Source organism: Melampsora larici-populina (assembly GCF_000204055.1).
Source record: "Melampsora larici-populina 98AG31 unplaced genomic scaffold MELLAscaffold_63, whole genome shotgun sequence".
Taxonomy (NCBI): domain Eukaryota; kingdom Fungi; phylum Basidiomycota; class Pucciniomycetes; order Pucciniales; family Melampsoraceae; genus Melampsora; species Melampsora laricis-populina.
The window spans coordinates 181,823-204,899 of NW_006768827.1; the positions used below are offsets into that span (position 1 = coordinate 181,823).

The window sequence follows — 23,077 nt, forward strand, 5'->3', positions numbered from 1 at the left end:
TACCTGAGGATGGGATCAATATGAAAGCGCAACATTGGCCCCGAAGCTCTCTTGCAGTGCGGTCCCATCGTAATGCGGTGGGCAGGGTCATTGAGCCACGGGCTGCACAATCGACCAGGGTTCTGGCCGGGCTCAGCAACACATCCATCCTGAAAACATTCAAGCCTTCAACTTGCAAGATAAGCCAGGAACGAATCATCCCATTTCAATTCGAGTTCTTCATCTAAGCATTCACATTCAGAAATGACTTCAACTTCGATGCCACCTTTATATCGTGGGGGTCGTTTATCATCTCTGCCAATTGAAGTCAAAGAAATGATTGTATACTGGGTTCATCATCTTCCTTCAACTCAGCAAAGATATTATCGACGTCATCGTCGAAAAAGATTTCAAAAACAAGGTGATAGTTAGTAAAGGTGTCTATCTTTGATGGTCAACCATCCCACCATTCTTCCTGATAGAATCGACTGTTTTCTCAAATCATCGTAACCAAGTCCAAATCATCGGCCAACTTGATCATGCCTCGACTATCACATTTATGCGTACCCATGCTGATGCCGATATTACATATTCATGCTGTTCCTAAGGTCTTCCTTTGTTTGATATTCGATCGCTCGCATCGGTCGATCGCACATTTCGTCAAATATGCAGTTTCTACCTCTATGGGGTGTGTTTCCTTTCTAGAAAATCTGTATCATCTGTTTCTGAGATTTTGACGACCGCCAATGATTGAATGATTATCTTTTGATTGCTCAGTGGTTGAACTTCTCACGTGGTGCGGTTCCAAGAATAAGATTTGCATATCAAGAAATCATTCCAAGACATTCACATTGTGTAAAGATGATTTGGTGGAGAGGCTCTTCTCCAGAGGTGTATTCACATACTGACGAAGTGCGTCAAAAGACTTGGGATGGATCTGGGCAGTCATCATGCAATTCGACAAGTCGATTTGAACTATTCCTCGAGATCTTACGAGCTTGTCCTCAAATCACCCATCTTGATATTGATATGGCAAAGGATCCTTCTCCGGACGGCGATGTCCGAGCAACTCAATCATCAAGTGTAACAAAGTACGACTATGGCAAGATGGCAAAGTTTATCAAACCCCTCTCTCACCTCACCTCCCTCACTCATCTTTCACTTGTCCCTTATGATAAAGGTGTTTTCACCGAGATTTTCCTAGTCGAGCTCATCTCTAACCTCCCTCAGCTTCAAAGTTTTGCCTGTTCACACATTGATCGAAGTGCTACGAAGAAATTGGCGGATTCCGAGTGTTATCAATCATCGCTAGCCGTTCATCTTGCTTCCCTTCCTCATCTAACCAGGTTGATTTTGAAGAATGCGTATTGCGTGAATGCTAGTTGGAGCGAGCCAAATTGGAAAAGCTCGCTTGAAGAACTCTCGTTGGCAAATTCTCCTCTGATCACCGTAGCAGTCTTCCATGCCTTTACCCAACTCTTTGCTTCGACGCTGGTGGAGCTTGAGGTAAATAACGTACCATGCGACACGTACTGGATGGAGGACCCAACCCTAACATTACGAGGCCCCTCCGGTGGACCATTGCAATTTGAATTGCCCAAACTCAAAACTTTGAAAATATCAACATGGCTTCCGGTCGGATTCTTGTGGGCCTTTCAAGCATCAAAAGACCTTTCATATCTTTTCTTACAAGAGACTTCCTTTATTGACTATGAAGAGTTAGTGGGATTAATAGAAGATGAACTTTGGCCCAATCTCAAGCGATTTCAGATCTCGCCTGAAACAGGGTCACTTTCGCTGGATGAGATTACTGAATTGAATAAGTCGTGTCAAAAACATGGAGTTGAGATGAATATCAATTGTAATATCAACAACGGCGAAGAGGATGATTCTGAAGATTCTGAAGATTCTGAGGAGGAGAAGGAAGAAGGAGAATCAGATTAGGATTGTCTTGAGGAAGAAGCAGTTGAGACAGTTTGCACATAAGTTGTTGTCTGAGAACTTTTAATTTCAAACTGCACTATCATTGCTTAAGCAAACTGCTCCAGCATTGTGCATACAATGCAATCAACCTTGAGAGTCTCATCATGCCAAGTGTTGATGTGATTTTTGAGCTCAAGACTCCTCAATTTCAGAGAGCAAATGACATTAGCAGGAACTCAATCAATGATCCACCCAGCTCATGCACCACACATCAGAATGGCTCTTCCTCAACATCTTCTTCATCAATTTTGTCCTTGAGGCCATTCACATGACCCATAGCTTTGCTGAGCAGATGCAAGGCAAGACTTGGGTGCATGCCTTGCATAGTAAGGGAGGTTTCAGTGAATTGGTAGCTAGGTATCAAATTGGTCCAAGACTCAATGCCGGCAAATTTTAGGATTTTCCTTGTGGTTTTGTTGTCTTTGGGAACATTGCAATGTTCAAGAAAGCATTTGAAAGCTTTGGTGTGAGCCTGAGCATGCTCAAATTCATCTGGTTTGTGGGGAGGAGGGTCCGAGGAAATGATAATTGTTTCACCATAACCAAACAAGCTAGAGAAGCTAGCGGCTATGGATGAAGATTTTTGTCAGTAGTAGTTTAAAGGAACAGTTAAAATTGATGATGTATGTATAGTGGCTAGTGTCCAAGCCTTTGAAATTTTGGACCAATTGGACAAAACTTCAAATTCAATGTTCTTACTCAAATGCTGACCTTTTGAGCATTTGACAACAAATTCATGAAGTTGTGATTGCATTTGGAAAAAAAGCTATGCATAGAAAGCCACTGGGTATTGCATCATGAATCTGTTCTCAAATGCTCAAAATGTTGAGATTTGAGAAAGAACAAATTTGAAGTTTTGTCCAAAGTTTCAAAGGCTTTGACACTAGCCACTATACCTGCATCTCTTTGAATTTGGCAGAAGATAGATCAATCATTATGCCCTTTCCAAACCCAGAATGCAAGCCTATAACATAGGGTCAGTTCCAATAGAAGATAGTCGTCAGTAGTCTCTCAATTTGAAGGAAACAATTCAAGGAAAACCCCAAGTGTACCTTGCTTGATTTTAATTTTTCTCCTGGGACCTTCAGAGAGGCAAATGACTCTTCATCGGTGTTGTATGAAGATATAATAGAGAGAAAGGGCCAGCTTACCTTGATCACCCTCAGTCTGGTTCTTATCATCATCAGACACACTTGCAAGACTGGCCAATCTGTTTGAACTGGTTGGTTTGGGAAATAAGAGTTTGGCAGGAGATTCATTATAAAGGGCATTGCAGAACCACCTGATTTATGGAAGTTTGGCAACAAGTTGAGCTACATTTTGGAGGATCACATCTTGACTCAGTTTTTGACTTTTGTTGCCTTGTGAAATACACAAGACTTCTTCATCATTGTAAGATATTTGTACATTCAGGGAGGGGTGTTGCGAGTAGCCATTCCATACATCTGAATTTGATAAAATCAAAGTGTTGGATATGATCACAAGAAACAAAAAAGGGAAAATAATGACCACCCCTTTCTCCCAGACCCCCACCCTGTTGTAAGTCAAGCAGCGGTGATGGAAGTTCAGATTCCAAGGGCAAAGCAAAACCGCACCATCTCCAGAGGTACCCTTTTGGGATAGCGCACGGAAGAGCTCTGTGGCAACGCTGGACTGCTGCGCTGCGCCGCGTTGCAGACGGAACGCCGGTTTCTCTGTAACCGGGCAGCGCAGCGCAACTAAAAATTTCGTTGCGCGCAGCGCAACGCAGGCGGAGAATTTCCGTTGCAGAATTCTGCAACAGCAACGCATCAGAGCAGCGTGAAAAAGAGGGGAAATCTCTGCGCTGCTCGATGTTGCAAGCAGCGCAGCGCAATGAGCACTAGGAAGAGGCGTAAAATGCCTATTGGCTTTGTTTCATATATACCCTTACTAACTACCATTTATTCCTACTATTTCACCCATTAGCACTCTTTATCAAATCACCAACTACATCCATTGCCGCCCCCATTGAATCACCTAATTCAACACCCTGCCTAATCCACATTTGAGCACCTACAGAAGTCTCGATGGTACGAGGTACCAAGCTGCCCCGGTCAGCACTTGCAACATCAGCTGCTGCTGAAAAAAGCCGCTTGACTGCGCTCGAAGCCGCAGTGATACTGAGATAATCGCGTGCGAGGGAGGAGAGCACCGGGTATTTGGCTGCATGAACCTTTAAAACAAAACCAAAGGTCAGTAACAACGATAACAATTAGAAGGCTAAAAACGTGACTCACCTTCCACCACAGAAGGATTTCTTTTGGATCCCCAATCTTCTTGGGATCAGCATAGTCAACGTTGCTGAGGTACCTATCCAGCTCGTCAACTACCTGGGACTGGATACCAGCCCCAAATGCAAACGCACCTGATGGTGCGCTATCTAAGCCCGTACTGTCAGGCTCTGATGTAGAAATATCGATTGATTGAGCTTGTAACTTCTCGGCCTCGAGCTTTGCTTTTCTAGTATTGAAGTGGGAACGAAGTAGTTGTTGGGTGTTGATAGTGATTGGGTCATCTTTACCTAATGCACCCTCAAAAAAATGAAGGCGCAGTCCAGGATGAAATACAGATGCCATTACCAAGCTTTCACATTCGAGCTCCTCCTTGTAGTAAATTTCAACCCTTTCTTGCATCTTGAGAATCATCAGCAAGACAGCTTCATCAACCACCTTAGCTTGACGTTTCAAGTGAGCAGCAAGGTCGTAGTACATGCCAAGGACCATGCATCCGCTTGGTATATTACCTTCCATCTTCTTAGTAAGAGTTACAAAGATCTTGAGACAATATCTTCAGTCAGATTATGCTCACTAAGTTTAAAATCAATTATTGAAGATTACAAAGATTACACACCTTGAGCTCAGAGTTGACTTCCTCAATAGTGTCCCAGTCGCTTGGCGAGAAACATATTTCATGAAAATATCTGCAAGGTTTACCACTAGCACGACGTCGAGAGCCGCTCCCTTTAACCTTGTCAAGGTCAGCTTTAAGAAGCGCATCTATAACCTGGAAACATGACAAAACATATCAAAAGAAGTCATTTGAACTATACTCGACTTTGGTTGATCAGTAGAGATTTAAATAGCAACTCACTTCCTTTGCACCAATTCCTTTACCTCGTGATTCATATTTGATATTCCATTGGATCCCGTAACCCGCAATGAGGCCTGGTCCTGTATAACCAAGGCGCTTGGCCTCTTGCTTGAATACCATTCGCCATGCGCTAGATCAAGTTATACGGCGTATAACAAAGTCGAGCTATGAGATAAAAATAAGTATATGTTAGTTTGACATCTAAAGAGTATGGATCAGAAAGGTACTCACATTTGTCATCAAGGTCAGTATTCGATGCTTGTTCTTGTGTTTGGTAGTAAGCTCAGCAGCTCGGTCTGCAGCTGAGTAAGCATCTCCTTCATTCTCAATCGCAGCTAACTCCTCATCTTCTAACCGGTCAAGCTTGGCATCTTCTAAATCTAGTGCATCCTCAGCATCCTCGTCATATTCGATTTCGGCGGCTTCCTCAGGTATTTCTTCTTTGTCATGATCTTCAACCGCATTCGATGGAGCCGAAGTTAGTATTTCAGAATTGACTGATTCAGTATCATCAATCACTATCGCCACTTTGTCTTCACACTCCTCATTGATGGTTGGGAGAGTACCAGTGACTGGAAAAACCCCCAGAAGGGTCTCTCTAAGACGAGAAGGGGGCTTCGGAGTCATACCAAGCTGTGAAAGGCCAGCATTGACCACAAGCTGTAGCTTGTGGCAAAAGCACTTGACATGAAACTTAGGAGTCCAGCTGTACTTTCCTGTCGTGTCCTTCTGGCTGAGCTGAGAGTGCATCTCCTTCGCCATTGTCACATTTGAAGAGGCTGAGTCCGTAGTTTGGGCGAGCATGTGCATACAAGAAAATAGAAAATGTGTTAGTATTTCACCAAGTAATTCATGACGATCAAAAGGAAACTTATCTTGACATGAAGACCATGTTTAATTAAGTAATTGACAATTGGGGCCGCCAAAAACCAACCTTGATGGTGCCATGCTACAAGTTTGAGAGCCAGATGGCGTTCGACAAACTCCCAGTTTTTGTTGACATAGAAGACAGTGGCCCCGATGAAACCGTGTATGTTGCCTTTTGATGTCCAGACGTCGTGAACAAGGGTAAACTTACCCGGAATATTCTACAAGTATTGTTCATCAAATTACAACTTGAGCCAATAATGAATAAAGAAACAAATTAAATAAACTACTAACCAAGAGTTCTTTGATAACAGTCTGTTGAAGAGGCATGTATATTGTTTTGGCTTCATTTGCCATCCACTTTTTACCAAATATCTTGCATTCCTTGTGGCAGTACAAGAAGGCTGCTCTGAGTAAAGCATCTTCTACTCAAATCCAAGGTTGTGCATGCCTGAGAATCCACGGACAAAGGATCTGGTTAAGGACTCGGTTGTTGAAGATAGGAGCCGGATTGCCAAAGAAAGACTTGATGACCGGTTGAGCTGATGATTGCTTTGCTTCAGCTGCCTCTTTGGCTGTTGGAGGAAGTTTCATACCGGACTTGAATGCTGCATTTCGTCCTTTACAGGGTTTCCAAACTCGACCGGTGTGTACACCATCTCGATGGACCTTAAGATTACTGGTTAAGTTGTCCTTACTGACACGAACCAATCTGAAACAGAATCGGCAAGGGTAAGAGAGAGGTGGGCCATCAACATTCTAAAGAAAAAAAGGCAGAACGTATGAGTTACACTACGTACACCTGATGGTAGACATATTGATTATAAACTTACATCTTCTTTTCCATGCAATGGCTTATCATAATAGGCCAGTAGTTCAACTCAGTCCTCATCAGTCATAGTAGCCTTGAGTTTTTTTGCGCGGTCTTCTTGGCTGACTTCGTTATCAGAGTCCTGAGCAAGATTGACTTCCATCTCCTTGGATATTGTCGCATCAGACTGGAACCAAAATTTTATAGATTCATAATGTATTAAACAAACACATCAGTGTAGAACTAGTGAACAGAGATACGATTGACAGGAAGTGGACAATTAGCGACTGAACTTACGGATGGTTCTTGTTGTCCTTTTTCAGCTTCTTGTCCGAGTCCCTTACGTTTGTTAGTCTTGGAAGCACGCACAGTCGATGGACTTGATACAACTGAAGTTGTGTTGCTTTTGGGTGTACAGATAGGGTTCCGAGTCGGCAGTGCACGGCGGCTATCAGGCGATGGGGCACACATGTTGGTGTCTCTACGGACAACCGGTGGTCGGCTGGATTGACGCGGAGTAGCGGGAATTGGTGGATTGGCATCAGTCTCTTCAGTTGAAGGAGACTGAGGTCGGGTTGGTGCTGAGCTGGATCTGGATCAAGTCATGTTGGTGGTATGGTAGTCATAGGTGGTGATGTGGTTTGGGATGTTGGATGATACGGTTTCCAAAGTATGGAAGACCTGAGACCTACAGTCCTTTGGGCTCGGGCTGGCAGCAAAATCCCCACGGGCCGACACTAGGACCGGGCATCGGGACCGCAGCGTACCGGCATTAGTGCGTGCAGCGCAATGCAGCGTGACGGTGTGCAGCGCCTGAGCACCGATGTGTGCAACGAGTTCTGCACCGCACCGCTTGGCAACGCAGCGGACCCATGGCACGCCTGGAATCAGCAGCGGGCAGCGCACTGGTGCCTGAATGCAGTGCAACACCACGCAGCGTCCAAATTTAGGTTGCGCAGCGTTCCGCTGCGCGTTGCCGCAGCGCAACCAGTCCAGCGTTGTCTGTGGTTATCTCGTGAACCTCAAGGTGCTTACAGGCATTCTATCACACAAAAGTAGAGGAGAACAAAAATGTGAGAAAGAAAGAAAGTCAGAAGGGGTAGAAACAGATCTCACAGGGGGAAAAATAGAAGCTCACATAGATGTGAGCAGAGAAAGTTTGGAGGTTTCTCCAAGATTGTTTCCAGTTTGTTTCCAATTTTCTTCCAATTTTCCTCCAGTTTTCTTTCAGCTCATCATCTGATAAAATGGTCAGCATGGCCTGAGAAGATGAGTTAGGCCTTCCTCAGGCTTTATCCCTCAGCCAAGAAGCCTGAGGGAGGGCTGGCTCATCTGCTCAGGTCATGTTGGGCCCACCAATGCTCAGCCTGCAAAGTCGCAGCAAGAGACCCTACCAAATGTGAAAAACACAATGGGAACCATCCCTTTGGATAATTCTGATCCCAGGAATGCCACTGAGGATTAGGTGAGCAGCTGTGCTGGACTGAGCAGCCCCTCAGCCAATACCCAGTGACATCCTTTGGATACTTCTGATCCCAGGAATGCCACTGAGGACTAGGTGATCAGCTGTGCTGAAATGATCAGCCCCTCAGCTAATACTCAGTGACATCCTTTGGATACTTCTGATCCTGATCCCAGGAATTCCACTGAGGACTAGCTGAGCGGCCCCTCAGCCAATACTCAGTGACATCCTTTGAGATCCTTTGGATCCTCCTGATCCCAGGAATACCACTGAGGATTGGCTGAGAAGCTGTGCTGAACTGAGCATCCCCTCAGCCAATACTGAGTGAAATCCTTTGGATACCTCCAATCCCAGGAATGCCACTTAGGACTATCTGAGCAGCCTCTCAGCCAATACTCAGTGACATCCTTTGGACCCTTCTGAAGGTGATTCTGAGTATACAGTGATGTGTCAGCTGGGTCCTGAGCACTCATCCATGCTCAAGGGAGGCTCATCCAAGATGAAGATGACCATGCTTTAGCAAACTCAAGCAATACCTAAGTATTACAGGCTGAGCATGTTGGCACCACCAAAATGGTGAATTGAAAGAATCTGAAGGAAATTGAAACATTTTTGGAGTTATCAGGAAGGTACCCTCTGCTCACATCTATGTGAGCTTTTATTTTTCCCCCTGTGAGAAAAACACACCTCTAAGTCTTTGGTAAGTTCACCTACCTGCGCTTCTGCCACAGTGGCAATGCTGGCTGATGCAATGAATTGCTGTGAAGCTGTGGTCTGAGCAGAATCTGGAGAGTCAGCCATTTAAACAGAAGGTAACATAAAAAACAACATACCTGAGCAGCTTTCTTGGCTTTTTCCTTTGCATTTTTGGTACAAGTAGTCACCAAGCCCTTATGTGTAGTGGTTTTTGCAAGTAAATCCACAAAAGCCTGCCAGGTTGAATAATCAACAAGGAAGACTTTTTCACAACCAACTTGGCCAATCCATCTCAAGTGCGGAGCCATATTGCTGCTGAGAACCATATAATTTTGGTGCATGCCAGGCTCATACTCCTTGCAGATATCATGGCACATACCTTTGAAGTCATTGAGAGACTTTCCAAATAAACACTTGACCAAATCATTGATGTTCCCTTTATTGAACATCTTTGTTTCAATTAAGTGCATTGCAGAGGCAGCCGCAGCTTTGCAATTCCTGCTAGCTACCTTAATCAATGTGTTTGGGTAAACTTTAGCATCCTTTTCACTATGGATTTTGAACTTGGGCTGGACAATCATCTTTTTTTGTTTATCAAATTGAATATGAGGGGCAGTACCAATCTGGTAGAGGGGGTTTTGTTCACTACAGATGGCTGGAGTGTTGTCACCAGTTTTGTTGCAAGACTTTTCGAAAACTAAAACAAAAGAGATTTCAGTTTGAGAAATTCCAGTCTGTATATGCAGAAATATCTACTTACGTGCATTCATGTGCCTGTAAGAGGTACACAAGCAGAGTACAAATCATGGGATTTCAAGTATGGGTTAATTAGGATGGATGATACATTTGGTCTCTGAATCCCGGCTTTGGATGGCTCCTCACTCTTTTGAGAGCTCATCACAGACTATCTGGAGCTAGGTGAGAGTTTTCTACTTTATCATTTCTCTTTAGTTTCTATGTTCTTTTACTTTGTGAGTTGTTACTGACTCTTCTGAGAGCTCATCACGGACTATCTGGAACTAGATCGTAATAGTAAACAAATTTCTAAGTCCACACTCTCTTGAGTCACTCCAGAGATCATTTCTGTGATCTCTCAGTGAAGGTTCTAAGGAAACTTACCTTCAACAGCAGGGGCTTCTGGGGCATTGGCAATTTGGGTTGGTTGATTAGACATTTTTAGTTTTGGTTCTGGTGGTTTCTCAAGCTGATCATGAAGAAAGAATTGAAAAAAATGAGCCAAATAAAAATAAAGATGAGAGAAAAAGGAAAAAGACTTCAAGATGAACGCACTAATAACAAGACTGGGATGTAAAGTTTTGAAAAAGCTAAAGGTAGAGTTTAATAACACAGGTTTGATACCTGGGAATTCATGAAGGATGCAATGGTCAGGAGATGATAGATAATAATCCGGACAAACAAATCAAGATATGATTTCAATCTTACTGGCTGAGTTTGCTAGATCAATGAGAAGAAGGAAAATATTGGCCAAAGCACGAGTATTTATATGTTTGGGTGTGACCAAACAGAGCCCTGTTTGCTCAAACCAATCCCTGTTTTCTGATGATGATATATGATATCATATGCCCATTCATCATTTGTTGGTGGCCATAACGGGGAGCAAGATGAAAATTGACATCACATGGTTGAAATCTTTGGTATACACAAATGAATTAATTGCTAGCCAACATACTTGTTCTTTGATAGAGATTCTGTTCTTTCTAGCTAGCCAAATTCCTCATTCTATATAGAGATTCTGTTCATTCTATCAATTAAAAAACCAAAAACACACTTGGTGTTGTATTCACAATCAAACAAACCATACCCTGTTCTGATCAAAAGTTTAGACGAAGGTCAGGATCCATGTTCCATTCATGTAAAAAGACAAAAACACAATCAATACTGTATTCAAAAAGAATCAAAACAAGCACTCTAGAAGGGTAGATGTTTCAATGATCATTATCAAAGCATTATGATCGAAATCTTTGGCAAATAAGAATGAAATTGTGTTTACGTACATTGGTCCTTTATTGAATGGTGTGAAGGGATTGAACAAGTCAATCCAACTTTTCAAAGCTGCTGATGGAGGTTGTTGAATGAGGAGAAACCGGAATTGGAACCAGATAAATATGTCTGAAAGCCTTCAATGACAGTGACAACCCCACTATGATGGCTTAAGTTTGAAGGAAGCAAAAGAAGGTTTAGGCATGTAAGGTAAAAAAAAATGTGTTTTGGACCACAAATTCAACCCTAGTTAAAACTGGGCAACACACATTACCTTGAAATTTGCCAATATTTCTCACAACAGCTGTCAGTGTCACACTGGGGGTGCGGCCTTTTGTTGAAAGGCGCACCTATGCACCTTTTCTTGGATCAAAACCACGCTTGGGCGCCACTGGCGTGTTTTTTTAAGCAAAAATTGAGCCAAACTCGAGAAAGGCTTCTCTTTTGAAAAATTTAGATCTTAAAATACTTTAATAAACAAAAGAGTGAGATTATGGAAGAGATCCAACTAGTGGAAATTGACATCTTTGGGGTTCCAAGCTCCAGGTGCACTGTGTGTCTTCTGAGCTTTTGGCATATTGTTGACTGGATAAAAAGATGAACTGGCTGTTGAATATGAATCCATATAAATATACATGAATTCAGAATGAGACTCAAACCTGGGGGCAAACCTGATGGTATAATCAAACCTAACAGAGCCCCCCTCGCCATGTTTGTTAGGTTTGGATACTCATACCCAATTTGGGTGCACCAGCCAATTTTTTGAGTTTTTTGGGCGCGCCTTGCGCCTGGGCGCGAGGTGTGTCGTTTGGCACATTTTTTTTTCTGCGCCCCCAGTGTGATGTCAGTGTATGTTTCAGTCTATGATATCATTCATACAAGACAATTGGCACCCAGCCGCCACACAGGCATGAGTCAAGGCAACACAGCTATTGGAACCCTGCTCTAAAAACAGACAGTCACTTGTTCAGGTGTGATTGTGCAACAAAACAAATGCCAATATGCACAGATGTACCTGGCAGATGTCAGCAATTAGTGCATGGGCACAGACTATCTACTTGCAACAGAACCAAAGCAAGACTTGTGCTACATCAGAACTTGGGAGTCCCCAGGCAAAAGAATAAGACCCAGAAGAGAATGTGCCATTAAAGTAGTTGGGTGGTAAATTACTACAGGTATAGAAGGGCCCTTGGCTCAACTCACAGAAGGTTGAATGAAGAGTGATATCCCTCGAGTTTCATCACGGGTGGGAGGATGCAGAACAGAAAGGCGTTACACAAAAGAGCAAGAGCTATTGAAGCAGGTGGTGGTGACCTTTTTTTTCTTAACTTAGGGGGTGTGAAGTTTGATTTTTTATAACAAAAAAAACTATGAAATGGCCAAGTTTTTATGTTATAACTCAAAAAAAACTTAGCTGTGGTTGTATGATAACTGCTAAACCACAATCGAGGTTTTTTTACATTTTTGCCTTGATCATCCACCTGGTGAGGTGAAGACTGCTGGTAAAAGGATGCAAGGTTGTCCTTGCATCCACCATCAAGCTCAATGTGTCTGAGATCAAATCGGTCAAGGTGAGCTCTTTGATCACATCTTGCAAACATAAATTGTTTATGTTTTACGCAAACGGGATACATAAAACTTCTCTCGTTTGCGTAAAATTTGCGTAAACTTATGTTGCTGCGGGAGAAGTCTTTTATGGTAAAAACCGTAAAAAAAGTCAAACTTGACACCCCCTATTTACTTTCCTTTATTATATGTAGGTGGATATATACACCATGATCCTCAAAGCGAGTTACTGTACACTTCCAGTGCTTATAAAAAACCTGTTGCATTTGAAGTCTTCATTGAGAGCAATTTTGTTCAGATGACCAATTGGTAACAGCGAAGTGAACCTGGAGTATCAGTACAGTGTGTGACCACTTGGGGTTTTATTGACACGCCGTAGCGCTTGTGTGATATTCTCGTGCATAGCTCAAAACTACTCCAGGGCCTTGGTGTAATTTGACTTTGTTGGCGGTGCACGAAAAGCTTCCTGCGCGGCTGCTTCAACAAATACCACACAGGCCTGTGAGCCAGGGACAGTGTTGTGGACCTCAAGGCCTATAAAGTGTAAATTCCTTTACGAGTCATGGGTGTTGTGAGCTCAATCGGCTGCGGGTATGAATGAGGTCTCGTCGAACCGGTAAAAGAAGGATGACTTTTTCACAAGGTCTATCACCATCCAGCCAAACAGGAGTATGAAGGTGATGCTGATGCTCTTTGTAAGTCGATCACACTCTTGTCACTCAATCTGGCAAGTTTCAATCGATTACTACTCTAGACAGATCCCATTTCTGGAATGCCAATTTATGTATAGCAACATGATCAACCGAAAGTGCACAATTCATTCAAACTTAAATTTCAATACATTCATCGACTGCGTCGGATGTTTTTCCCTGACTCTGGAGTTATCGTGTGAATTTCTGAAGAAACGATGTACTGAATCAATGGTGGGCAGCAGGCGCAGGATGATCACGCTCAAGGAAGCTGAGAAATTCGTCTGCAGATTGACTGAGAGTAACAAAGGTATCAATTTCGAGATATTTGACTACAAGACTTGAAGATGGAGGACAAACCTCGATTCGACCTCAACACCGCCTTCGGAAGTGGTGGCAGTGTTGACGAGGCTGGCACTGTCCCAGCTTTGCAATTCTTGAGCGACGTCTTGAGAAGTCGGTAGAACAGGAGCTGATGGAGCAGGTGGCATAGTAAATTCGCGGACTTGGGTTTGAGCGCCGAGGATCGATGGAGACGGCTTGTAGGACTTTAATTCTCGGAGGTAGAGCTCTTGAACGAAATCTAAAGTTGTGAAACCAAGAATGGTTAGAAAGCAGCGTTCATTCGAGAATATCCTTGGATGACAACGAGTATTGAACGTTACCTTTCATCGAGAGCGAGGATGAAGTGAAGGACCTCTGTGAAGGTACATGGAGTGATAGAGTACGGGCCTACGAGATCATGAACGAATTGTCAGCACCATCGAAAAAGTTGGTTTGTCAGGAATCAAGAAAAGGACCAACAAGTCGAGTGGATGTTCTAGCGATGTTGGACATCTTTGAGTTTGTTCGAGTTAAGATCAACGATCAGGAGAAAGGTTGATGAATGTCTTGAAGTGTAGGCTCGATGGGGAATGAGTTTGTTTGCTAGGTCTAAACTGTATTTTGGTTTGCTACATTTCAACTTTTCACACATCCGATAGGACGATTTCGGGTCCTCATTACAAGCATTTTTCAAGTGAAACCTTCATCTGTATCATTTCACACACCGTTACATCTGAACACTTCAAGTCTGTCACAGTTCTTCACTTTTACTACTGACAGCTGGTCTTAAATCTCTTTCATCAAAGCTCAAAGGCCCAGTGATAAGCATTTCATACTTCCTTTCTCTTTTCTATACACCTTGGTATGTTTAAAATGACTTGGTTCCACCTGGTCAGTCCATTCATCATCGGGGAACCTTCAAAGACACTTGAAAATTAAAACACAAAATCACCTGCATGTTGCAAATGGGATTCAATAAAGTAATCTATAAATCTCATGGAATTCGAGATCACAGTGATGATGTTGCTGAAGATTGTGATGTCATAAGAAATTGAGGAGAATCACCACAATGGACATGAAGAAATCAGAGCATGTTGATTATATAGGACTTATTTCGACACACAACACGCATCATGGAAACAAAATGATTGCAGATAAGTGTTGTGGATAAAAATCATGTCATGGGTTACCATGACCCAAACTACAATAAGGCATATGCGTTGGAGTAGGGCGGAGGTCACTGGACAGCAAAAAGCAAATACATTCTTGATATGAGATTCTGTGATACGTATTGAGCCATCCCAGATTCTAAAGTTGTGTAATCAAGGCTTACCTGAGCTCATTCGACTAAGATTGATTCGCATGGGCAGTACGACGACTAACAGTACTTGAGCTCTCAGGCGCTCTTGGACCAGTGTACGTTGGAGTGCGGCGAAGAAAACTGAAAAGCGAATTGATTGATTGTTAAACCACGAGATTCTTTCATATGTATAGTGAGCTTTCCAAGATTTTCAAGTAGCGGGATCAATTCTTACTTGGGTTCATTCACAATGCCATTACGACGACGACTAACAGTACTTGAGCTCTCAGGCGCTCTTGGACCAGTGTACGTTGGAGTGCGGCGGAGAAGACTGGAAAGCAAAAAGGACGATGATCGTTAAACCAAAAGTGTTTTTGGAGCGCATGATGCTATAACCTTACCTGTTATGCTCCATAGTGCCCTCAAGCCCTTGACTGGAAACCACCCCGACGGCTAAGATAGCAAGGCTGACAAAGATTGCGAATTGCATGATGAGATTTAGACAGGGGCAGGTACGAGGTCTGGATGTGTGATGGGGAATTATTTAAATTTGGAAGATATAACCAATGATGATGAGATGGAGACACGACACGATTGAAAGAAATGCGAAAAAAATTAAAAGCAAGGATGCACAGGTTTGAGGAGCAGAACCACGCAGGATTCGAAGTTAACTATGAACAGAGACTGCTCAATCATAGATCAGACTTCATCAGACAGACCCCTCAAAAAAGTAGCTATGTAGACGGATCTTGATAGCCTTTTCAAAGGGTCTGGTAAAACGTACCATGGAGTTAGGTGGGGGCACATTTTTAAAAATTTCTGCAGTCCATTCGAAGGAAAAATGAACTTTTTTTGGGGATTTCTTGTGAGTTGGATTCTGCCCGAATAACAGGTCAGCGACAAGCTTCATATTCCTCGTAGCGACCTTGCTCGTAGCACAAGGTTCGACGACGTGGCACACCGCTGAAATCCCTGCAATCACAGTTGAATGACAAATATAATTATCTCTTTCCTTCAGGAGATACATTGAGAGTGAGGCGCTTGACCTCACGAAACCTCATTCACATTCCATCTATGTACACACTTTCCACATCTGCAATGGCAATAACTCCATCAATCAAAATTATTCAAAGGCCCGAAATTCCTATTCATCACTACGGTTTTCCATCTGCGTTGCTTGATCGACAATATAGAATCTGCATTAAAGGTTGTTGAAAGGGTCCAATCCAATCCAATCCTTCACTAATCTCAGATAGTCTAATTAACTTCTTGTAAAAGCGAAATGAAAGTGAATGTGAGAGTGAAGAAAGATCAATTACCAGGAGCCAAAGCATTGACCCTTCGTGGCTGTGTTGGTGTAACTAAAAGAAAGAGCTTAACCGCGTCACTCGTAACGTTCGCACACTTTTGGAATACTATTCAGGACTTTACAGTACGAATTCTATGAGTAACCCACAGTGAAGTCGGAGGGATTTTCGATAAATGAATCAAAGTAAGCAAATTGTGATTTTGATCTGATTGAAAGAGAGGACAGCTTCTTTATTTTGATAACCGTAGGATTTCATGACTTGGCCGCGTTGAGTGGAAACCACCAAATGGTTTGTTAACTTCTTGATTTGATTCTGAAAGACTGACAAACAAAACCTTGCAAGTTGTTGAGCATCAGTTTTCCAAGACATGGATCCTTTGGCTGATCAGTTTACCAAAGAGGCTGGTTCAGCTTCTATCTATACCGCGACTTCAATGATGAATGTTGATCAAATTTGTGGGCACAGTTTACTCAGAGGAACTAGCAGGCTTATTAGCAGGCTTTTTGTCTGCGCAAATCCTATCCTTGAGAAGAGGCTTCCTTGTCCAAGACCAGCAATTTGTACCGAGTTTAGACAATTTCCAAGATGTCGCAAAACATTTCGAAATGTGATTATACCCTCAATACATACCAATTGTCCACCTCATCATCTTACTGGACAGTTCAACACTGGCAATACATACATAAAGAATCACCCAACCAAATCAAATCTTAACCCAATTCATCCTTTTCAGATTCTTTACAACTTACAATGATATTCACCAAACCTCGACAAAAAATATTTAACAAATCATCAATTATTTCTTACAATTAAATTATTCTACAAATCAATTCTCTCATTTATTTCTTTTTTTTCTCTAATGATAAATTCTCAAAACACTTTCCTTCAAAAGAAAATTCAAATCACAAACACGAAAAACCGTGTTTTTGGGAAATAAATTAACAGACATTGATACTGATACTGGAAAAAAACTTGAAAAAATGATACTTTTCATCCAAGAAACTTTATAGGACCATGTATAGAAGCTACAAACCATGAAATCAAAGATATTCTCAGACTTTGGTCACATACCAAACCGAATTCCATAAACCGAAACAAACTTACGATCATAAACACCAGGCTGAATACTTCTACTCTCCTGTCCCTCTTGTTCGCTAGTCTGACTAATCTCAGATGTTCTTGATGATCCGATTCCAGATCGAGTCGAAGATTTCTTTGGTTTCGATTTCACTTTACTTTTGTCCTTTTTAGGTGTTTCTAAATCCAGATTTCCAGTTTCGATAGATTTTTTTAATTCATTTGATTGGATTCTTCTTGATTCTAAAAACTTATCTGTTTGATCTTTAAGTTGTACAATAAATTTTTCAACTTTTTTTTTCCGTCATACAAAATTAATCAATCAATCAATTCATGTTCCATCCAAAAAAAATCTATCACAAAAAAATCATTTTCATAGTTAACTTACATTGTTGATGAAATCCAAGTCCTTCTTTAAGTGTATTCATAATTTCATGAAATTTATAATAAGCTAAATCAAACTTTTGTAACATCTCTTCTCTTGCTTTGGTCACTGGATCATCAATACGTGAATCTAAAAAAGCTTGATTAGCTACCTAAATTTGATACCAACTTGCTATGATCAGTACATTTTTTTTTGCGCGCGGGGGGCTCATCTTAATTAAAAGATGAACAAAACTCACCTCAATTTCACAAATCAATTCATCTTGTCGATGACCATTAGATTTCAAATTATCCTTTAATTCTCCATACTGTTCAACCAAACGGTCTTCAAAGATCTCTTCCCAAGAGTTTTCAATTCCTTGTACATCTTTCTTACTTAAAACAAATTCTCTAATTTGATCTTTGACCATCTTTCGATGAGCCGAACCCAAGATGTTTTGTCGTTCGATCCTAAGATCATCCAACGTATCCAGAAGTGATCTTAATCTTCTTGGTTCAGATGTATCGTGTGTATCTAATGTTGCTCGAGTGGTAGGTACAGCTCTAATAATAGTTTCCTTCAAGTTTCAATAAAACATCGTCAATGATCTTCAAAAACAAAATGGAATCTCCAAGTCAAATCTAAATCCTAACCTCATCTTGACCCAAGAGTTCAATAATCTTGGCCCATTCTTGATAAAGACCTTTGACCACCTCATCACTCCTACTCGCATCCACCAATGTATTCCTTAATTCACCCTCACGTCTCCTGAGTACATGATTGACTGACGAGGATGGAGGTAGTTTCCAAAATTGAGTCCCAAACTCAATCCTACACCTTTCATCTTCCATCGCCTCAACCTCTAACGAGTTTCCAATCTATCGCAAAACATAAAACCATTCATCAGTATTGCAACATCATCTATTGGCTTTTTGCCCAAAGATCACATTCCAGAAACGGGAATAAAAGATGCTCACTTCTTGTAACAAGTTTGCATTCGAAACAGATACATGTTCTACACTTGATAACATTTCCAACATCGCACGAGACGCGTTTTGAGCCCGAATCTCTTCCGAATTTCGGATTACAGAGGGAGGTAAATTGATGGGACGTTCGAGCTAAACCATCCAAAGCTCAGTTTGAACACTATTGACCAAGAAAAGACTCGAAAAAGAAGATGCTCGAAACTTACAGCTTGTAATGAACCCGGTAAATTCATAGCTTGTAATTGTTTAACAGCAATATCATCTAATTCTTCCACCACAGCTTCGAATTGACTATTAATCCAATCCTTTTTCCTTTCATCATAAACTCCTACAGCTCTATAAACACCAAAGGGAATGATTTCTTTCAAAAGTTTCTCACCAAACCCTTGATCATTAAAAAACTCCAAAGGACTTTCCACATTAGTAGGTAAGATCGATTTGACCATTGAGATCGGTTTGATGATCGGTAATTGATCTGAAGAAGGAACGAATTGTAAATAAATCAAATCGTTATCTCGTCTTGCTCTTCTATAGGTGTCTTCTAATTTCTTTAAAAAGCTTTCCGAATCTTTCATGGCTATCGTATAGGGTTGTAACTCGATCTTTGAATTCGATTTGGGGTTTCCCATGCCGGTTTTTAAGAGATTGATGGCTTCTTGTAATCTACCTGCTTCAATACCATACCTAGTAAATCAACAAATTCATCAAGATCTATCTTCAGAAGAAATGTAAGTACGGGATGAATAACACTTACTCATTTGAGTCTAAATCATCACAACTTTTACGATACTGAGCCACAGCAGCAAAATGACCAGCTTTCAAATTAACATGTTTGATCCATTCCTAAAAACCAAAGTTTTAAACTCATCAGTTCAAACTTCTTTTTGGTTTTGTTCAAAAATAAGTGGGTGAATTGGAAAACAAACTGAAGGAAATCCAAAACCGATCCATTTAGCTGATTGGGATGAAAGTTTTGAAGTTTGAATCATAGATTCAGATGATAGTTTATAAAGCCTTGAAACTTCTTGTGCCACTTTACTAATTGAACCATTCCTCATCTGATCTAATCCAATCACCAAACAAAAAAAACATTATAAAAAATCAGTTTCTTTTCGATCACATATTAGAAATCTCAACAGAAGATGTGATTACCTATTGTAGCTTTTTGCCAAACACATTCTTGAGCCTGAGCTAGACAAAGGTACTGTAAAGCAGTCAAACAAGGCTCTGAAAGATCAGGTGAAAAAAGTTGATCCAGATCTTGAGATTGAAGTACATGATCTCTTAGAAAAGTAAAACAAGCCGAAGCTTGTTGAAAATGATGTATAGCCAATTTAATAGAATCTAAATTCGAACGAGACTGATGGGTAGCTAATGAAGTATGTAAAGCACCGAGATTGAAGAGTGTACAAGCTCTTTCATAGTTCAGGTCATCATGTTCGATTGGAATCGAACTGGGTAATTCTCCGGGTAGTAGTGATGATACGAGTGATGAAGGACTTGAAAAGATGGCCCAGTATTCGAATTTGACACCGATCTGTTAAAAAAGAACAAAGGGGATTTTCAGAAATTCGTGATGATTGAAAATTGAATTTGATTGACTAACATTTGATGGAAACCTCGTGAGTAGATAAACTAGATGTGCATGGTATCTAGAAATACGAAAAAAAGCATTAATGATTGGATTCATGTGTGATGAGAAAAGTGTGTTGATTTTACTTTGTGATTGAATTTAAAGAATGAGAATTGATGGCTAGTTTTGAGCATGAAGGTTGATTGATCGATGATTCTCTGATGGATTGAAGTGCTTCAGTTTCAGGTTTTAATGAATCTTGATGAGTTAGTTGGTCTTGATTATAATGTGATTGTATAAAATCAATTAAGCTTTGACTTAGATCAATCTATCTCATCCAAAAGTAAACAAGACATTCATCAGTTTGTTATCATTAGAAATCAGAATCCATCAGGCAATGAAGAACTTACTGATTTGGTTAGTTTGATGGGACAATTTAATAAATTTGACATTTTTGAAAAGTAAATCAAATCAAATCAAGAAACACCAAATCAAAAGTCAAGAAGAGTTTAAAGAAGAAATCAAAATTCAATAAAAGCATATCACTGATCACATGACCACTAATATGCTATTATTGAAATTTGAATCACAACTTCTTCCCCCATGACCATCTCTTCAAAATTCAAATCAACTCAACACCAACTCAACTCAACAACAAAACCAACCATGACAAAAGAAACTCAAGAAACCAATCTCATCAAATCTAAAGACAATCAAGAAGACCACTCAAACCCATCAACCTCAAAACAAATCAGTCAAAATGAAACTCAGTGTTCAAGTTTCACCACTAAGATCACTCCAAACTTACCATCTATGCCATTTGAAATTAAAGAAAAAATAGTATATTGGGTTTATTGGTTACATTTACCTGGATCATCAAATTCAACTGAAGTTTTAAAAAATCGTAATGATAACAATAATGATGATGATGATGATCAATTCGAAGATATATCAGATTCAGATTCAGAAACAAGATATGATAAATGGAAAACCCAATCTAATCATAAACCAACCCAAACCCACAAAAGTCAGTTTACATCATCACCATTTTTTGACCAATCTTTCATTCATCATCAATCTGATCAAATGATGTTTTCTTTTCATGTTTGTTTGTTGATTTCTTCGAATCAAATCACAAGTTAGAAGGCTTATCGACATCTGGATCTGATTCGGGTTCTACTCATTCCGATCAGTCTGGTTCATTTTCGAGTGATTCGGATGATGATTGTTTGATCGATATCAGATCACTTGCTTTTGTAGATCGTACATTTTATCAATTATGTTGTCCTTATCTATACCAGGTAACTAATTTTTTAAAAAAATTCTTGTTTCTTATCTTTCAATTAAATTGAGATCTCTTTCTTTTCTTTTAGAGTTTCGATTCACAAGGTTATACGGTAGAAAAACTCAAGTTCACATTAGAAGAAATCATCAAACGACATTCGAATCATGTCAAAAAGCTTTGGTGGAGGGTTTCGAAATCTGAATTAGTCGAATTTGAATCTTTATGGAATGATGATCTATTAGATGAACCAGAATGGGATCCTAAATCCAGATCAGAAGTTTTACTACAAATCTTTCAAACTTGTCCAAATATTATCGATCTTGATGTTGATTTAGATCCAGAAGATATCATACCACTTCCAGAACCATCCGATTCAACCAATGATCTAGAACCTGATCCTTCTTCAAGTCCATCGGGTCGTCAAATGCCAAATTTATTTATTAAACCTATTTCTCAACTCACTTCACTTACTCATCTTGCATTAACTTCTCCAACTGAAAGACCAGCTTATTCTGAAAGGTTTTTAGTCGACATCATTTTGAACCTTTCACACCTTCAAAGTTTTGGTTGTTCAAGAGTAGCGGCAACGTATTCGAAACCAACTGATGATCGACCCGAATGTTTATCTCCACTTGGAATTCATTTAGCTAGCTTAACTGGATTGATCGAATTAGATTTCGAACAGGTCGAATGTTTAGATTCAAGTTGGAATTCACTCGAATGGAAAAGTTCATTGAAAGAAATAACATTAGAAGATTGTCAACGGGTTTCGATTCCTGTCTTACATGGGTTCCTAAAACTATTTCAGTTTAGTTTAGTTTCACTTTCATTAGATAATGTTCCATTTCATGATAATGCGAATTGGAATTCGTATGTCAATCTAGAAGATGTTTATAATGATTCATACAAGTTTGATTTACCTAAACTGACGAATCTAGAAGTATCAAATTATATACCGGTTCGATTCTTAAGATCGTTTCAACCGTGTAAGAATATCACCGAGATCGCATTAGATGAAACACCGGCTTATAAACATCGAGATTTAGAAGAATTGATCCAAGATCGAGTTTGGCCTAATTTGAAAAAGTTATCGATCACCTCTCGTACGGCTTATCTTTCACCGGGTGAGATCGAAAGTTTAGAAGTCTTGTGTCAAGGTTATGAGATCGAGATGAGTTTAGATAGTAGTGATGATGAAGATGATGAAGTCGATGTGGATTATGATGATGATGATGAGTTGGATTTGGATGAGGAGGAAGAGTTTGAGGAAGATCATTGGGCTCATCATTTCGGTCAAGGTGGGTTAGATCACTTTGTTTAGGGTTATGATCAATCTGATGAACTTATTCATTGGGGCGATCCTTTTTCAGATGACGATGACGATGACGACCTGGAGTGATGTGGAGGTCATTCGAAACTTTGAGTTGAAATTCACACAAACTGAAGCTCGAGTGAATTGGTACGATTTCCAACTTCAGGGTCAAGAGATTGACAAGCTTTTGTTTCTGATCTCTTTTCTATCAAGTCCATTTGACTTGATCTCTTTTTTTTGTTCGTTTGAGTATTTCTTTCAATATGTTGAAGCAACCACTTCGAATATAGTATTACTTCGATTACACATCTTGGATTGTAAACTGACTTTAATTTGAGTGGGCAGATATTGGTTTTGTTAAGAGGTGATGGAAATAATAGT

At 40.5% G+C, this 23,077-nt stretch overlaps 6 protein-coding genes across 6 annotated transcripts; 2 read left to right on the forward strand and 4 right to left on the reverse strand.

Moving 5' to 3' along the window:
* Positions 1-243: 243 nt before the first annotated feature.
* Positions 244-1,923, forward strand: MELLADRAFT_93935 (uncharacterized protein; the record flags this gene model as incomplete). Its single annotated transcript, XM_007416700.1, has 3 exons — positions 244-406; positions 588-667; positions 757-1,923. The coding sequence occupies 3 exons, from the start codon at positions 244-246 to the stop codon at positions 1,921-1,923; spliced, it is 1,410 nt and encodes a 469-aa protein (XP_007416762.1).
* Positions 1,924-3,249: 1,326 nt separating this feature from the next.
* On the reverse strand, positions 3,250-9,679 carry MELLADRAFT_112237 (uncharacterized protein; the record flags this gene model as incomplete). Its single annotated transcript, XM_007416653.1, has 11 exons — positions 3,250-3,407; positions 4,349-4,433; positions 4,834-4,986; positions 5,305-5,645; positions 6,770-6,794; positions 6,879-6,938; positions 7,049-7,332; positions 7,519-7,663; positions 8,928-8,987; positions 9,047-9,606; positions 9,670-9,679. 11 exons carry the CDS (start codon positions 9,677-9,679, stop codon positions 3,250-3,252), a joined length of 1,881 nt encoding a protein of 626 aa, XP_007416715.1.
* Positions 9,680-13,190: 3,511 nt separating this feature from the next.
* MELLADRAFT_75844 (uncharacterized protein) lies at positions 13,191-14,027 on the reverse strand (the record flags this gene model as incomplete). Its single annotated transcript, XM_007416652.1, has 4 exons — positions 13,191-13,460; positions 13,526-13,748; positions 13,831-13,897; positions 13,970-14,027. The coding sequence occupies 4 exons, from the start codon at positions 14,000-14,002 to the stop codon at positions 13,394-13,396; spliced, it is 390 nt and encodes a 129-aa protein (XP_007416714.1).
* An 809-nt stretch (positions 14,028-14,836) lies between these two features.
* Positions 14,837-15,279, reverse strand: MELLADRAFT_93937 (uncharacterized protein; the record flags this gene model as incomplete). Its single annotated transcript, XM_007416651.1, has 3 exons — positions 14,837-14,930; positions 15,025-15,120; positions 15,191-15,279. 3 exons carry the CDS (start codon positions 15,277-15,279, stop codon positions 14,837-14,839), a joined length of 279 nt encoding a protein of 92 aa, XP_007416713.1.
* Positions 15,280-17,089: 1,810 nt separating this feature from the next.
* On the reverse strand, positions 17,090-20,551 carry MELLADRAFT_93938 (uncharacterized protein; the record flags this gene model as incomplete). The annotated part of the gene is made up of 13 exons (XM_007416650.1): positions 17,090-17,124; positions 17,204-17,467; positions 17,565-17,712; positions 17,800-18,117; positions 18,194-18,418; positions 18,518-18,658; positions 18,733-19,210; positions 19,281-19,369; positions 19,453-19,589; positions 19,679-20,063; positions 20,133-20,178; positions 20,246-20,427; positions 20,510-20,551. 13 exons carry the CDS (start codon positions 20,549-20,551, stop codon positions 17,090-17,092), a joined length of 2,490 nt encoding a protein of 829 aa, XP_007416712.1.
* A 214-nt stretch (positions 20,552-20,765) lies between these two features.
* MELLADRAFT_112240 (uncharacterized protein) lies at positions 20,766-22,783 on the forward strand (the record flags this gene model as incomplete). Its single annotated transcript, XM_007416718.1, has 4 exons — positions 20,766-21,126; positions 21,627-21,803; positions 22,527-22,682; positions 22,755-22,783. 4 exons carry the CDS (start codon positions 20,766-20,768, stop codon positions 22,781-22,783), a joined length of 723 nt encoding a protein of 240 aa, XP_007416780.1.
* Between the last annotated feature and the right edge of the window lie 294 nt (positions 22,784-23,077).